Consider the following 15657-nt stretch of genomic DNA (forward strand, 5'->3'; position numbering starts at 1 on the left):
AGCTTAGAATAAATATATTGCTGAAAGCTTCAAGTAGCATTCTAAAGTGATATTAGTGTGCTTTGTTTTCTGATTATTCTAATTACTAAGTTGGTGGTTAGAATAAATTGAATTTAGTTTTAGTATTTATGCCTTCTTTTCTTCTTCATTATATGCTAATTAGATCAATTGGTAAGTTGATTCTGTTAGATCCCCAAACAATTGAAATACAATAGGGGAGCACCTATTTTCTTAAAAACCTGGCAGATGGGCACTCGAGCCTTTAAGCATGTTCATTTTCTCGTAGGTGCTCCAGCATGTCCGTCTGCCTTTGCTCAGCCCCAAGTTCCTGGTGGGCACCGTGGGCTCTGATCCCCTCATCAAGAGTGATGAAGAATGCAGGTATGAATGGCCCTGTCAGGGAAAATCAGCAACCAAGAGTTCCTGTTTTCTCCTAATTTCCTTATTTCTATTACTGCCTACCTAGTGTGCTTCCTACTGCTGAAAGCAGAGTATTTAACACATTTTTATTCTTGGCTCTGGTCAAGAGGAGGAGATGAAGAAGAGAGAACTGAACTTCCAGTATTTCATCCCATTAGTTTTTTAATGTATTGTGTTTTTTTTGGTATAGATTTCTAAGATCTTAATGCAATCTTGAATTAGAAGAGGTAAATCTCTGCCGATACATTTCTTCTTGAGATAAATATACTATTGGTTCTGTCAAAAAGTGTGTCCAGAACATATTTTCATTCCATCATATATGCCCAATTAGGGATAGGACTGGCCTTGTTTTCTGAGACTGTGGACGAAGGTAAAGGTCTACCACACTTATGAAGTAGCTTTATAAATGCTTTTATAAAGCAAACAAAACACCTAAGTTATAGGGCTATCTCTTTGATGTATATGAAATTTAATAAATTACATTTCCCAGTTTGACAGATTTTACGATTTAGGTTCAAATCTGAAGCCATGTGTTTTTAATCATTTTCTCCTACCATGGTCTGTACATAAAAATAAAAGAGCAAGTTAGTACGCAGAACTCCTTAGCCTACACTGAAGAAACATGTTCTAAAATCAGGAATTCCTTAACAGAGGAAGGACATGTAGATGCATTTGCACTTCTTCTGTAATCTAAAGTCTGTCCCTTTAACAGATATTAGAGGGGCTTTAGATTTTTGTCTTTTAAATTTAAAAACAGACAAATGGCAGTTCCTCCCCACTCCACGCCCCCCCTCCCCCCCAAGATATTTCAGCACCTGCAGGAAAACCATAGGAATCATGGATGGTGAAATCTGAAGAAACAATACAAGGTGCCCCTTGTGCACAAAATAGAAATCGGATTGTCCTGATTCTGATGCAGAGAGTAAAGGTGCTGTCACTTGTCAAGCCCCTTCCTGATATCTTGACGTCAGCATTACCAGTTCTGTGACCTTAGGCTGGTCCCTTTCACCTCTTTCTGCTATGGTTTCTTCATCTAAAGTCAGGACAGTAACGGCACCGATTGCATAGGCTGTGGTGGGCTCAATGAACTAGTGCCGTACTGCCCAGGCTGTAAATGCTGCTGCTGCTATTAATGGTGGGCTGGCTTGCTGAGTATCAGCTCTAAGTACTCTTTCTAGGAGCCCCTGAAAACCTAATTAAAAACCAGCTGTTAGGAGATCACAGTCTCTTTTTAACGCTGAGGACGCTAGAAAAGGCTCTTCATCGTCGGGAGAGATTTTTTTGGTGTTTATCTGTTTTGTTTTTAAGATAAATAAACTCAGAGGAGCTTAGCAAAGCCATATATAGGAAATGCATTATTGGGTCACACCTGAGGACTAGTCCAGCAGGAGAAAATTACTCTGCAACATACAATAACTAGAGAAATTAAAATATAATATAATTTAGGAAACACTTTTAGAGTTGAGAGAGGACAGAGTAACAGATGGATATGCACTAGTCAGGCACTGGGACACGCAAAGGACTCAAGTGATATTTTTTTTAGCAGGTACAATTACTAAGTTCTTCTCATAAAATACCTTAATAGACGGGAAAAAAAACACATTTGTTCACCCTCAGTAGACTTGTTGAGAGGAATCCATTCAGACAGTACCAGATAGCAAATCAATATTAAATGATGGCACCGTGCTTCTTTTTAGCAACAATCTAATTTTTTACTTAGTTTTATTACCTTAATTAATTTAGCAAACATTTTGTGCCACGGCTGATATGCTACTTTGCCAGTATCCTGCAGAATCTAATAAAATTTATGAGAAAGCAATAAGTAGGCTGGTAATCTAGTTGTAATTTTTAGTTTTCCATAAGTTATTATTGGCCCCAAGCATGTTGAGGTACATTTGCACTGAGATATGAAGTCATAATGGAAATACTAATCGGTCCACGACTCCAAGTATGACTGGCATCATTGCTCTCATGTTTGTGACGCTTTTTTTTTTTTTTTTTTTTTAATATTTTATTGATTTTTTACAGAGAGGAGGAGAGTGTTATAGAGTTAGAAACATCGATGAGAGAGAAACATCGATCAGCTGCCTCTTGCACACCCGCCACTGGGGATGTGCCCGCAACCAAGGTACATGCCCTTGACCGGAGGCCGACACCCTATCCACTGAGCCAAGACAGTTTCGGCTGAGACCCTTTTTAATGTGGGCTGGCATTCAGGATTTGGTTTGATTTATGCTTGATCCCTTTGCCAATTTACCTATTCCTAAACTGTGCTGGGATTTGACTAACAATGTTATTTAGACGCTTGAAATAAAGGCAGAATTTTCTCCACAGAGACTTGGTAGATGAGGCTAAAAACTATCTTCTGTTGCCCCAAGAACGTCCACTAATGCAAGGACCGCGGACCAGACCACGGAAGCCTATCCGCTGTGGAGAAGTCCTTTTTGCAGGTTTGGATCTTAATTACGGTGACTAAACTGAACATTTTAGAGAAACTGTCAAGTGAGTAGTCCTTTGGACAGTTGTGATACCCGCTGTCATAAGAAGCACATATGCTGTCATGGAACTTGAGTCTTACCTCCTGATCCAACCTGATATTCTCCAAAACAGTGCTCTGTTTGCATAAACCTAAAACCGCATTGCACAGGCAAAACCTGAGAGTCTCCAGAATAGTCTTACTTGGTAACTAGTAATGTGTTTTTATTTGTTAAGGCTAGTTTCGTGGTAAGGCTGTGTTAGATTTAAAAATAAGTGGATTAATTCCTTTTTGTTGTGTTGCTTTCATTACTGAAAATAAATGGAACTTTGTATTTGAGTCCATACATAAATAAGTAAAATTCTGAGGCGTGGTTTTTTTGGGGTTTTTTTTAAGTTTATGAATATAAAGAGCAAATTGGGAAAATTATCTAAAATCTATTTATAAATAAATAAAGCCACATTGCAGTGGATGTTTTGTTCAAATGAGTCATATGCATAAATTTATACACCAGTGTGCAAGTTGCCTCATAATTACCTGAAACTGTAAAAAAAACAAAACAAAACAAAAAAACATTATCTTACATCAGTTATTTATACTCCTTCCTACCTTTCCTGGCTAAATGCAACTCAAGACAACCTTACACTGTATCATTTTGCTCCTATTGTCTGCCTCTGAATCTGTTCATCCTGAGGAAGACTAGGGAGAAATTATCACCCACCCATCATGATTAAGGAAAATCAGGTTTCATTTAAATCAGTATATTTAACTAATACTAAATGACACTAAGTTTTGTGTATCCTAATTTGAATTCTGTTCTAGGATATATGCCAGGAGTTTCAATATCAGATAAAACATCTTAAATTCCAGAATAAAATCTGGCTCCAATTGTTAGGGTTACGAGCATTTGAGACAAATCAAATAGTCTGATCATTAAACCTCAGACACAATTTTATAATGGAAGTCATAAAAACCAGCTCTTTATTAGATCACATGGTTCCAAATCAAATTAATGTTACTTCATCAACTGTGTTCTTCCATCCTAAAGAAAAACACAGGCCTTTAGAAAATTAGTGCACCTAAGGAAAATATTGCTGGAAAGGGATACATAGTATTAGTTTAATACCTTGATTTATATGAAACCACAATAAAATAAAAATGTGTGCAAATTGAGATTTGAAATAAAGAAATTAATTTTAAAATCCAGCTAGGAGGTTAGAAACATTACTAGTTTAGTCTAGCTCCTGAAGTTACTGAAAACCCTTAGAAAACAATAGTTTTCAAACGTTTTGAGGTTAAGGTTCCTTAGACTTCACTTTTTAAACTCTAGAATATAGCTCTTATTTGGATTGAAGTAGAGATGGTTTGAAAGAATATCAGATGTATCCCAAATAACCATGCTTTCAGGGAACACTCAGAGATGCTTTATGGAACTCAGTTTGAACTTGTTATGAGGTTATGAAAAATGTAACTTCTTTAAAACATTCCTTGATCTAAAATGTTATGTAGGTGCTGGCCAGTGTGGCTCAGTTAGCTGAGCATCATCCCTTGGACTGAAAGGTCACCGGTTTGATTCCCAGTGGGACATACTCAGGTTGTGGGTTGGATCTCTGAAGGGTTATGTGCCAGAGGCAACTAATGGATGTTTCTCTCTCTCTCTCTCTCTCTCTCTCTCAAATCAATTTTTTAAAATATTATGTTGCAAACTATAGAATTCAGTACAGATTACAGATGAAAAAGAAAGCAAAATATTTTGTAAATAAATCATAAGAATTTTTGAATTATTTTGTTACAAGAGGACCTAGTAAAAGATCATGAGAAGAGCCACAGTCCCTCCCCCAACAGAGTAAAAACAAAAAGAACAGGCTTCTGAATTATGGTTCTTTTGGCTCTTAATTACACATTATATTTATGTAGCGTGTGGTGCTTTAGAAAGCAGTTTCATGTATTTTGTTTCACTTTAAAGTTTTTATTTCTAATTTTACAACTAGGTCGTTTACAGGATTTTTTCAAAGATCAGAGCTCAATAAAGGCAACAGTCAAGCTTTCTAGCTAAATTCAGTATTCTGTCTGTCACAGGATCTCCCAATCTCATTTGAATTGGTATCCTTGCCTGTCTCTGTAAAATGAACCTAATACTAACTTATTTATAATAGAAATGAAAGATTTTAGCAATCCCAGCGGACTAAGTAAAAGTGAACGTGTTAAGTCCAAGCACTGGTCAGTTTACAGGCTGGCAGTAAGCGTACAGTCTGTGCTCTGGGACAGGCATTCTGACCATTTCGTTACTTCCCCAGTTGGTGGCTGGTGCAGTGGAGATGCCATTTCCAGTGTAGAACGCTATGACCCCCAGACCAATGAATGGCGAATGGTAGCTTCAATGAGCAAAAGGCGATGTGGCGTTGGGGTCAGTGTTCTTGATGACCTGTTATACGCAGTAGGAGGCCACGATGGATCCTCTTATCTAAATAGTGTTGAAAGGTAAGTAAGGTCAATGTGAAATTTTCTTCTGAACAATTCATATAGTTTCATTTGAGGTGGTCATTAGGATGCTTTAGTACTGCATCTGTGGCACCAGTTGGCACCCTAGACCACTTATGCATGACATGCAAGTCCTTTATGATCTTACCTCCACCTGCTTTTCCAAGTCTGTCTTCCCTGGCACACCAGTGTTCCCTACACGTGCTGCTACAGACCCACTGAATTACTCGCTGGTCCTTAGACACGCTATCCTCTTTCCTACCTCTTTCTCTGTGGGTATGCGTGCTCTTCTTTCTTCAGAAACGGTGCCTACTGAATGGTATTATTTATGCAACAAAAACATGTATATAAAGAATATATGTGTGGATAGATATATACCTTTTTTAAAAAAAGATATGCCCACTCATAGAAAAAGACATCATTTTAAATATATATTTTTTAAATTTTTTACAGAGAGGAAGGGAGAAAAGGGATAGAGAGTTAGAAATATCGATGAGAAACATCGATCAGCTGTCTCCTACACACCCCCTATTGGGGATCAAGCCTGTAACCAAGATACATGCCCTTGACCGGAATCGAACCTGGGACCTTTCAGTCCTCGGCCTGATGCTCTCTTCACTGAGCCAGACCGGTCAGGGCTATACCTATTTTCAAGTGTTTTACTGACAAGTCTTATAGGCTATACACCAAAATGGTAAGAGACCGAAATCAAATGTAATTCAAAGGGAACTTTAGCTCTATATAATAACATCCTGAAAAAAATTATATTCATATGTAACTTCTTTAAATAAAAATAAATTAAAAAACAAAACAAAAAACCATAGTCCTGGCTGGCGTAGCACAGTTGGTTGAAGCATCGTCCAGTACACCAGGAGGTGGAAGGTTCAATTTCACGTCAGGGCAGATACCAGAGTTGAGGGTTTGATCTCGGGTAGGTGTGGGTACAGAAGGCAGCCAATGTTTCTCACATCCATGTTTCTCTCTTTCCCTTCCTATCTCTCAAATATAAAAAAAAACCACACCCATAAATCAGACTTTTATATGCTTTAGTTATTAGTCATATTTAGGGGGACGAACATATAATGTCAGTGAATATGTAAACATAGCCATACTTTCTTTGTGTAAGGCAAACTCTGCTCTTGATGTTCTCGGCAGATATGACCCCAAAACAAACCAGTGGAGCAGTGACGTGGCTCCTACAAGCACCTGCAGGACAAGTGTTGGCGTGGCCGTGCTTGGAGGATTTCTTTATGCTGTCGGTGGCCAGGACGGTGTGTCTTGCCTCAACATTGTTGAGAGGTAATTTTTTTTCAAGTTATTTTCAGGTTTTAAAAGGCATATGGAGGGTGGGGAGAGATTAACCAAGAATTTTATATGCATACTAGAGGCCCGGTGCATGAGGGTCCCTCGGCCTGACCTGTGGGGATTGAGCCAAAACCGGCTCTCCAACATCTCCCTGGGGGGTCCCAGATTGCCAGGGAGCAGGCCAGGCTGAGGGACCCCACCAGTCCCTCACTATCACTATTGGGCTGGGGAGGGATCCAATATGTGTTCGGCCCTTCTCACCCAGTCCTGATTGGCTGTGGACCCCAGCAGCAAGCTAACCTACCAGTCAGAGCATCTGCCCCCTGGTGGTCAGTCGGGTCATAGCAGCTAGTCAAAAAGTTGAGAGAACGGACACTTAGCATATTAGGCTTTTATTATGTAGGATATGTGTAATTCATGGACACAGCCAATAGTGCAGTGAAGGCCTAGAGGGTGGTGAAGTGGAGGGGGTCGAAGTATTGGGGAAGAAAGGGGATATCTGTAATCTTTCATCAATACAGATAAATTTAAAAAATAAAAGGTAGATAGAGGGCTCCTTAAGAGCCAGTTGAGAACTAGCCAGAATGACCTTCCCAGACAGAGCCCACACTCTGGGTGTAGAATCAATCAAGCAGGATAAGGACAGCAGATAAAATGAAAAGAGGCCACGATACAAGTAGGATACATCTCGAGGCAACCACTGTTGTTTTTTACTGACACATGAAAAAAACTAGAAGAAAACAAAAAACTAGAGAGAGTTTCAAAGTTTAGGAAAACTCATTGCGTATAAAAATCAGAAACAGCCCTTGCTTGGTTGGCTCAGTGGATAGAGCATTGGCCCGCCAACTAAAGGGTCCCAGGTTCAATTCCAGTCAAGGGCACATGCCCAGGTTGCAGGCTCTGTCTCCAGTGGGGGTGTGCAGGAGGCAGCCAATCAATGATTTTCTCAATTGATGTTTCTCTCTCTCTCTCTCTCCCATTCTCTGAAATCAATAAAAATATAGATTTAAAAAATCAGCAACAGCAAAGTATTGAGGTTAGATCCCATACAAAGTTAACATAAGAAGAAGCAGATAAGATGTTATTAACATCTCTGTAGACAATATAACACACAAGACACATATACAGAACAGATCAAAACTAATCAGCTATAGTATAGTGAAACCACGCTTCTCGAACTTAATTCATTCCAGAATGCTATTTGAGAAGTGATTTGTTCAAAATCCAAATCATTTTCCCCCATTAGAAATAATGTAAATTGAATTAATTTGTTCCAGACCCCCAAATGATTGATTCCCTGCTTCCACCTTTCTTATATGCAGTACATGTCTAATGTACTGTGTAATCTACAAGCAAACACTTCTTAAACTGACCAACCCCCCCCCCCCCCCCACTAGCCTAAGGAATCACTGGCAGCAGTGGTTCCGGGGGTCTTTTAGGTCAGCGCACCGCCTCTGCTTTTTCATGTCACTGCCTCCAGAACGGCTGTCCCTGGCTCACTGCTTTTCCTTCATTCAAATCAACATTTTTTCTTCCCGTCATTGCTTCTTTCACACTCTTAGCAACATTAGCACTCTTGATGGCTTCTTTATGTTTTAAAATTGTGTTAATCGTATAATTTACCAGCAACAAAAGCATTTCTTTGTTGCCTGAGAGACGCTTTTTGTCATGCTGAGGAATCAGCATGAAAAGGGTTGAACAACAACTGAATTGTTCTATGGGAAACATTTGAGAAATGAGTGGTAGTTATATTTCAAAATGTGCTAAAAGACATTAGGAAAATTATGCAAGATATGAAAACACTACATACATCAGAATTAGGCAGGGAAAACAAAAGCAGAAATGAACAACGGGACTACATCAAACTAAAAAGCTTTTTGCACAGCAAAAGAAACCATCAAAATGAAAGGGCAATTTACTGAATGGGAGAAGGTATTTGCAAATCATACATTTGACAAGGAGTTAATATTCAAAATACAGGGTGGAGCAAAAGTAGTTTTCCGTTGCTATTCCTCGCTGAGTTCCTTAGCAGTGGGTGCCGGGAATGTGGCACTTTCCCCCGTTTTTTAAACTAAAGTATTATATGTGCACCAAGCCCCACCCCGAACACTGGCACTCTTCTCTGAGGCCCCCGAGAAGTGGTCTCCAGAACACAAGAGGGCTCATTTTGGAAGGGCCAGAAAGGCCAGAAGTGGAAGTCAGAGTGAAGGGCCATTGCTGAAACCAGTGACAGGGAGGCAGGCAGACAGCAGATTCCCTTTGCTCCCCTTGAGGTCGTCCTTCCTGTGGCAGAATCTGATGTCAGCTTGGCGAAGGACAATGTCTTTTTCAGAGCACTCGCCGTGGCATCAGAAGTCAGAGTAAATAGCTCGTAACTGACACAGGCACTGGTCAGTTTTCTCCCGTAAAACTAGTGAAGTGTGTTAAATTCTCACTGTGCATTTGACCATCGCATGCCCCTGTCTCCAGCATCTTTTGGTGATTTCACACCTTACGAAAAAGATATCACTTACGGAAACATGCATGTAGTCTGTGGTTTCTCTCACTGCAGGTATGATCCAAAGGAGAACAAATGGACTCGAGTGGCTTCCATGAGCACCCGAAGGCTAGGCGTGGCTGTGGCTGTGTTAGGAGGCTTCTTATATGCCGTAGGTGGCTCTGACGGGACATCCCCACTCAACACAGGTTGGTCCCTTCCAAAGTCAGCCTGCTTCCCCCAAAGCAACATGTTTCCTTAGGAGAGTCTCCCTAAAAAAGGATAAAAGTCGGATACCTGGCTGGTGTTGCTCAGTGGTTGTGTCAACCCATTAACCAGGTCAAGGTTCAGTTCCTGGTCAGGGCACATACCAGGGTTGTGGGCTGGACCCCTTGGAGGAGTGTGTGCAAGGAGGCAGCCAATTGATGTTTCTATATCTCTATCCCTCTCCTTTCTAAGGAAAAAAAAAAGAAAAAAATCAGGCATACCCTGTAATTTGTTGGAAAAATTCTTTCCCCTCTAGCAGAGTACAATTCCTAACTCCTCCTCAGCTTCCTGGGCAACCAGTCGTCTTGTACATTTTCAAAATATGTCTTTCTCCCTCCGCTGTACAAGCTGCTGGGAATTTATGATGAATAAAACAACTGTTTTCTTAATATGACCAGTTCCCTCTCCCCAACCATTTCTCCTTAGAATACAAAAACTAAAACAAACAAAAAAAACCCTCTATATCAAAGTCTAGGAATAAATAAAAACTTATATTAGTCCTTTCTATTTAGAGATGATGAATATTTGTACCTAAAGATGTTGTCAGTGTTGCACTCAGATATATTCATTGTCAAATATCTTCTCTTTAATGGCTTAGAATGCAGTAGGAATATAAGCAGGAGTATGATAGTTGTCTAATTAAGACAATAAATTATTAGTACAAAATGGTGCTTATAGATCATAGACTCTAATGCCCCCATTTAGAGAGGGAAGCCAATGAGTTTTAGAACTAAACTAGAAACTTTGACTCCAGCACCTGCCCTTTCTACCCCCCACACCTGGAAGACACCAGCCCTTGTCTGTCCAATGGCAAACAAGCCGTTCTCAAACAAAAACCAGGTTACTTATTGGGAACGTGTGTTATTACGAAGTTTCGGTGGCTGTGCAGAAAACTAGAGGTGAGAGGACACGGCTTTTCTTACCCCTGCAGTGGAGCGCTATAATCCTCAGGAGAACAGGTGGCACACCATCGCCCCCATGGGGACCCGGAGGAAACACCTGGGCTGTGCGGTGTATCAGGACATGATCTACGCTGTGGGAGGCAGAGATGACACCACGGAGCTCAGCAGTGCGGAGAGATACAACCCCAGGACCAACCAGTGGTCTCCGGTGGTGGCCATGACATCCCGCCGTAGTGGAGTAAGTGCCCAGCTACTGAAACTTGAAATCCAGCACCAAGAGAGGGCAGTGCAGGACTCTGACATGCAACACATAACACACCAGGACAGGGCGGACGGAGGTGCAGGGCAGGCAAGACAATCCCTGTGCTTTTGTACCAGGGAAAATCTTATCCTGGTTGCTGTGGTCTCAAGTAGTTAAATACCCATCAGACCTAGAGATTTACTTTTTATGATTTAGTGTGAGGTGCATCTGACAGGCATCTCCCTGTCTTATCTACCTTCACCCATATTCACCCCGTATCTATTAGGGCTAAATATTTCTACTTAATATTCTAAGGAATTCACATGCCAGTATAAATGTTCTGGCAGAAATACGCCTGCCTTATTTGTAGTACAGGCCAGACTGGGCTGACCTGTGTCATATTCTAGAAAACCAGATCCGGTCAGGAGTCCGTCCATGTAGCACGACAGGTGGGAGAACCCAGCAGTAGCTGAAGGCTCCATGACCTGAGGATAAAAGTCAACTGTGGTTTGCACAAATCAGGAAGGAACACTGCGTCAAAGCATTCACATACCTATGGCTCTTTATTACCACTACTCAACAGCGTCCAGCTACAGGCCTGCTGTTTTCACTGCTACATTCTGTTGATTTTATTTTCACTGTTTAGCAAATATTTACTGTGTGCTGAGAAAGCAAAATTGAGTATGATAGGATTCCTCCCTCAAAGGGCTTCCAGTTTAGTGAAAGAAATGTTGGCAGCTAATGACAAAAGACAAGTCTATAGCAGTGGCCTGTGCATTAGAGGAGCATGGAGGATAGGCTTAATGCTTTGGGACAGTGAAGAGACTCACCAGAGAAAGAGCAGATGTTCTAGAAGAGGGAAAGAGAACAGCAGCCAGGGAATGTGTGAGGCATGGAGATGCGAAGTGTACAGCATTTTCCGGGACTAGCAGCAATCTAGTATCCCTGCAGCATTGGTTTAAAGTTAACTTGGTGTATTAGAACAGGCAAATACCTAAAGAAATATAGCAATTTGGAGGTTCTAGTTCACTCCCAGGAAATGCTTTTTCTAAAATTTAATGTTTTGAACTCTGTAAATATCCTAATTGAATATATAATATTCTAGTTCCCGTAATTTAATAGATTTTTGTTTTTTCCTCTAACACAGACAAAAATCTATTAAATAATAAGTAAACCAAACAAATCAAGCAAACCAGAAGGTAAGGCTATAAAGAATTATCTTTTATTAAAGAGATTTATCTAGAAACCATTCTACATTTTCCCAGAGGTCAGTTTCTGTAGCAGACGCTGTGTTTCGGTCCTGTAGGTTGGCCTGGCGGTGGTGAATGGACAGCTCATGGCTGTAGGAGGCTTTGATGGCACAACATACTTGAAGACCATTGAAGTTTTTGATCCTGATGCCAATACATGGAGGTAACTTTTCAGCTGTGTTGTGAATCACCTCACTGCTGCCTCAAAAATAATGGGCTTGAGATAGCCCATGATTGTCAAAATCAGGGTGTCGGCGCACTGAATTGAAGAGGGATGAAGTTACCCATGTTTGGTGGTTTATTTTATCTTAATTGCTTTAAAGTGGCCGACATCTTACAAAATTCTTCTCCGTGGTAACTGTCCAGATTTATACTTGAGAATGACAAACGAGGGGGCGGGAGGTGTCTCTCTAGGCCCATCATGTTTAGCAGAGGAAAAGGAGGCACAGAACCTCGACCTTCATCTTTCAGTGCAGTTTTTTGTTAAGCTGATTAATGTTAATCAGCTTAACAATAACCCACAACCTTCGGACCAACTTCAGTGCAGTTTTTTGGTGTCCAGTAAAAACAAACTGCAATTACTTTTTAAAAATATTTTATTTCATTTAAAACCACTATTTTCCTTGAGCTTTTAAAAAATCTACTTAAAATATAACAAATATATACTATTTTAAATTTTAATAGACTAAGTCACTTTTAGGAGGAGGCTACATATTAAGGGTTTCATTTTCTTTACTTTTAAATCTTTAATTGTCTAACAAATCCTTGTTAAGCACTTGTTTGCTCATGCATTTATTTTAAAATTTAGCAAAACCTCTAAAGATATAAAGCTATGATTTTAAGTTTAATCACATATTTTATATTTGATTCACAAACTAACCTGATATGTTTAAGAAACACTGGTATTTATATAACTTAATTCTCAAACTTAATTCTCAAACTTAACATATTTGATATTTTAACTATATAAAAATATCAATACTGATAGTTCGATGTACCTCATACCAGCCTTTTAAGGAAAGTTTTACCTTCCACACAATTTGAGGCCTGGTTTTCAATAAATTGAGCCTCTTTGCCTAAATAAACTCTAGGGTAGGCATCTCAGTGGTCGAGGTTGCACATCAACCACAGGTTTGTCTGGACATGAGATCTGAGGCCGCCGACGTCCTGAAAAGTAAGCTGACGTTTATTTTATAGCCACTGCTCCAAAAGGGGCGGTCTCATAGCCCATCCCACTGAGTTCTAAGTATACATTTTCTAATTTTGTGCCCGTAACTACCCACCCAGATTTTTCATTTGTTTATAAGATTCAACTAATGAATTTATTGAGCTATTTGTCTAGTCTTCATCTCTAAAAAAAGCCAGTTTTCACAGATATTTAGGTGACATTGGATTCTGCATCTTACTCCTGGCTCTGTAAGACTAAGCCAGAATAACGACATTGTAACGCTTTTTGCTTCAACCTTGTCCATTAAGTAAAGTAGACCCTGGGAATTCAAAAGTGAACACACAAGTGCCCTCTAGGAGCTGACATGATAGTGAGACAGTGCCACTGCAGGGGGTGGAGGCAAGGAGGTGGCTCAGGAAGTCCTCACTGCAAAGGTAACATCTAGCAAAGCCTAGGACAGATAAGGGAGATGCATCATGAATAGGAGCCTCCCTCTTAGGGGATATTTCCTTCCACATACAGCTTTCTAACTTAAGTGGGAATTTGAGTAAGACATTTACTTCTGCCTAATTACTATGATCCTATATAAGGATATGTTTTTCAATAACTCACTAAATAGAATTATCTGTTGAAAAAATAACAAAATATAGTAGTTATATATCCCCAACTTAACACATTTTCTCATGGCTGGCAGAAGAGTTAATATTCTTTCCCATAGAAATCCTTAATTTGAAGATGATCTTGTTTACATGTCACAAACTAGATGCTAACTTTATTTACTTACGTCCAGTTTTCTTCCATGAAGGGTTTGTACATACAAAAGGCCCTACCTGGTTTGGCTCAGTATAGAGTGTCGGCCTGCAGGCGAAGGGGTCCCAGGTTCTGTTCTGGTCCGGGGCACAGGCCTGGGTTTTGAGCTCCATCCCCGGTGGGGGTGTGCAGGAGGCAGCTGATTGATGATGCTTCTCTCATTGAGGTTCCCCCCTCTCTCAAATCAGTAAAAACAAATAATTGATGAAGGTTAGGGAAACGGGTGGGAAAATAATACAGCCATGATGCAAAAAGTAGTAGATATAAAATAGTCCCCTATAAGTGATAGCATTTCAGTCAGCATCTAAAATAATTCTGCCACTTGCCAGCGCACACAATTCCAGCTCCTAATCTTTGGAAGCTAAAAATAAGGTGATATAAAATATAGATGTGTTTCATTATCATCTCATTTATGGGAAAATGTTTCTTTCCCAGTTAGAAACCTGATTTTCTTTCTTTGCAGGTTATATGGCGGGATGAATTACCGTCGGCTGGGGGGTGGAGTAGGAGTTATTAAAATGACACATTGTGAGTCCCACATATGGTGAACGTCTAGAAGACAGCTGTGTGAGTGCTCCACTGTATTCTGGAGCGCTTTGACTTTGGAGCTTCTACAGCTTGGGAAAACACGAACAAATTTTATTCTTTGCCGGTGCCTCAACTATGGAAACACAAGTACTTCACCTTAGGATGCCATCTTTGCACAGAAATGTTCACTTCTGTGCAGAATATTTATTTTTTGTTTTAATTTATCATGCGTTTGTTTTTTTAGCTTTCCTCCCAACCAAAATAAAAAATTCAAAGCAGTGAAATTTTATTTTTAAGATACTAAATTTAAAAATGCTAATAAGGGGAGAAGGACTATGATCTAGCTATTATTTCTAGGCACTCCATCCACAATTCCACTCCAAAGATTGGAATGCAAAGTGTGTAAGTTAGCCATCTTTCTTACACTAACCCCAGAAGACTTGAAAACCTTTTTTAAAAGGAGTATTAAATCAAGAAAGCCAGGACTCTAAAAGTTCGCCAGTGGAACTTTGCTTCTTGTTTTCTGCTCCATTTAAAGTTTCCCCCCCGATATTTTAGTTTCTGTAGAGCCCTACTGCGTGCCTCCACAAAACAGTATGTGATTCTCATACTGTCTTGAGAATCCCCCAATGGAATCATGTATAACTCTGCATGTTTTTACTGAAAAACATTACTGACTGAAGCAACTTTCGGTTTGCACATTGCTACAAGGACCAGCAGGGAGAGTGTGCTCTCCCCGGCAGGGAACTGTTGTGCAGCTTACCTTTGATGCTCAGGCCGCAGAGGCTCCCCTGTCATCAGCTGCCAGGAAGGACTTCCTCAGTGACAGAGTACATGGGAAGGGGTAAAGCAAGCTGAGGCATTTTATTAATATCTTGGTTCTTTTATACAGCTATATATTTTCCTCATTCTATAAAGTCACTGCTACTATCACATTGCACTTTTTGGAGAAAAGTTAAAAAGGAGAAAAATACTAAAAATTTCAGTGGTTGAAATTTGTCATTGTGTTCATAGACATTTTGTGGGAAAATCTTTTAAGATTTTATCCACACAAAAGGAATAACCTTCTCTTCTCCCCCCAAAAAAATATTTGGCAACTTTTGTGTTTACATTTAAAAATCATTTGCACCTTTACAAGGAAAAGTATTTGGTAAACAATTGTTTACGTGTATCATTATGCTTTTTTCTAGCATGTATAACTTTTTAAAATAAAGAGTACTTACCATAAAAAAAGTTCGGTTAATGCTTGTGTCTTTACTGTTTAGGTGTTCTGTTTCTATATCATTTATATTTCCTTTATATAAAGTTAATAAACCTAAAATAATAAGAGGAT

At 39.7% G+C, this 15657-nt stretch overlaps 1 protein-coding gene across 1 annotated transcript in view; it reads left to right on the forward strand.

Moving 5' to 3' along the window:
• KLHL20 (kelch like family member 20) overlaps nt 1-15557 on the forward strand; it is a 38045-nt gene extending 22488 nt beyond the window's left edge. The window contains exons 5-12 of the mRNA XM_084866020.1: nt 287-381; nt 2755-2870; nt 5194-5377; nt 6533-6676; nt 9234-9367; nt 10357-10565; nt 11875-11981; nt 14260-15557. Of these exons, the coding sequence (XP_084722146.1) occupies nt 287-381; nt 2755-2870; nt 5194-5377; nt 6533-6676; nt 9234-9367; nt 10357-10565; nt 11875-11981; nt 14260-14344 (1074 nt within the window). The 3' untranslated portion in view covers nt 14345-15557. The remainder of the gene's footprint in view (nt 1-286; nt 382-2754; nt 2871-5193; nt 5378-6532; nt 6677-9233; nt 9368-10356; nt 10566-11874; nt 11982-14259) is intronic.
• Nucleotides 15558-15657: the final 100 nt, after the last annotated feature.

The sequence above is a fragment of the Pipistrellus hanaki genome (assembly GCF_964339955.1).
Source record: "Pipistrellus hanaki genome assembly, chromosome: 18".
NCBI classification, from domain to species: domain Eukaryota; kingdom Metazoa; phylum Chordata; class Mammalia; order Chiroptera; family Vespertilionidae; genus Pipistrellus; species Pipistrellus hanaki.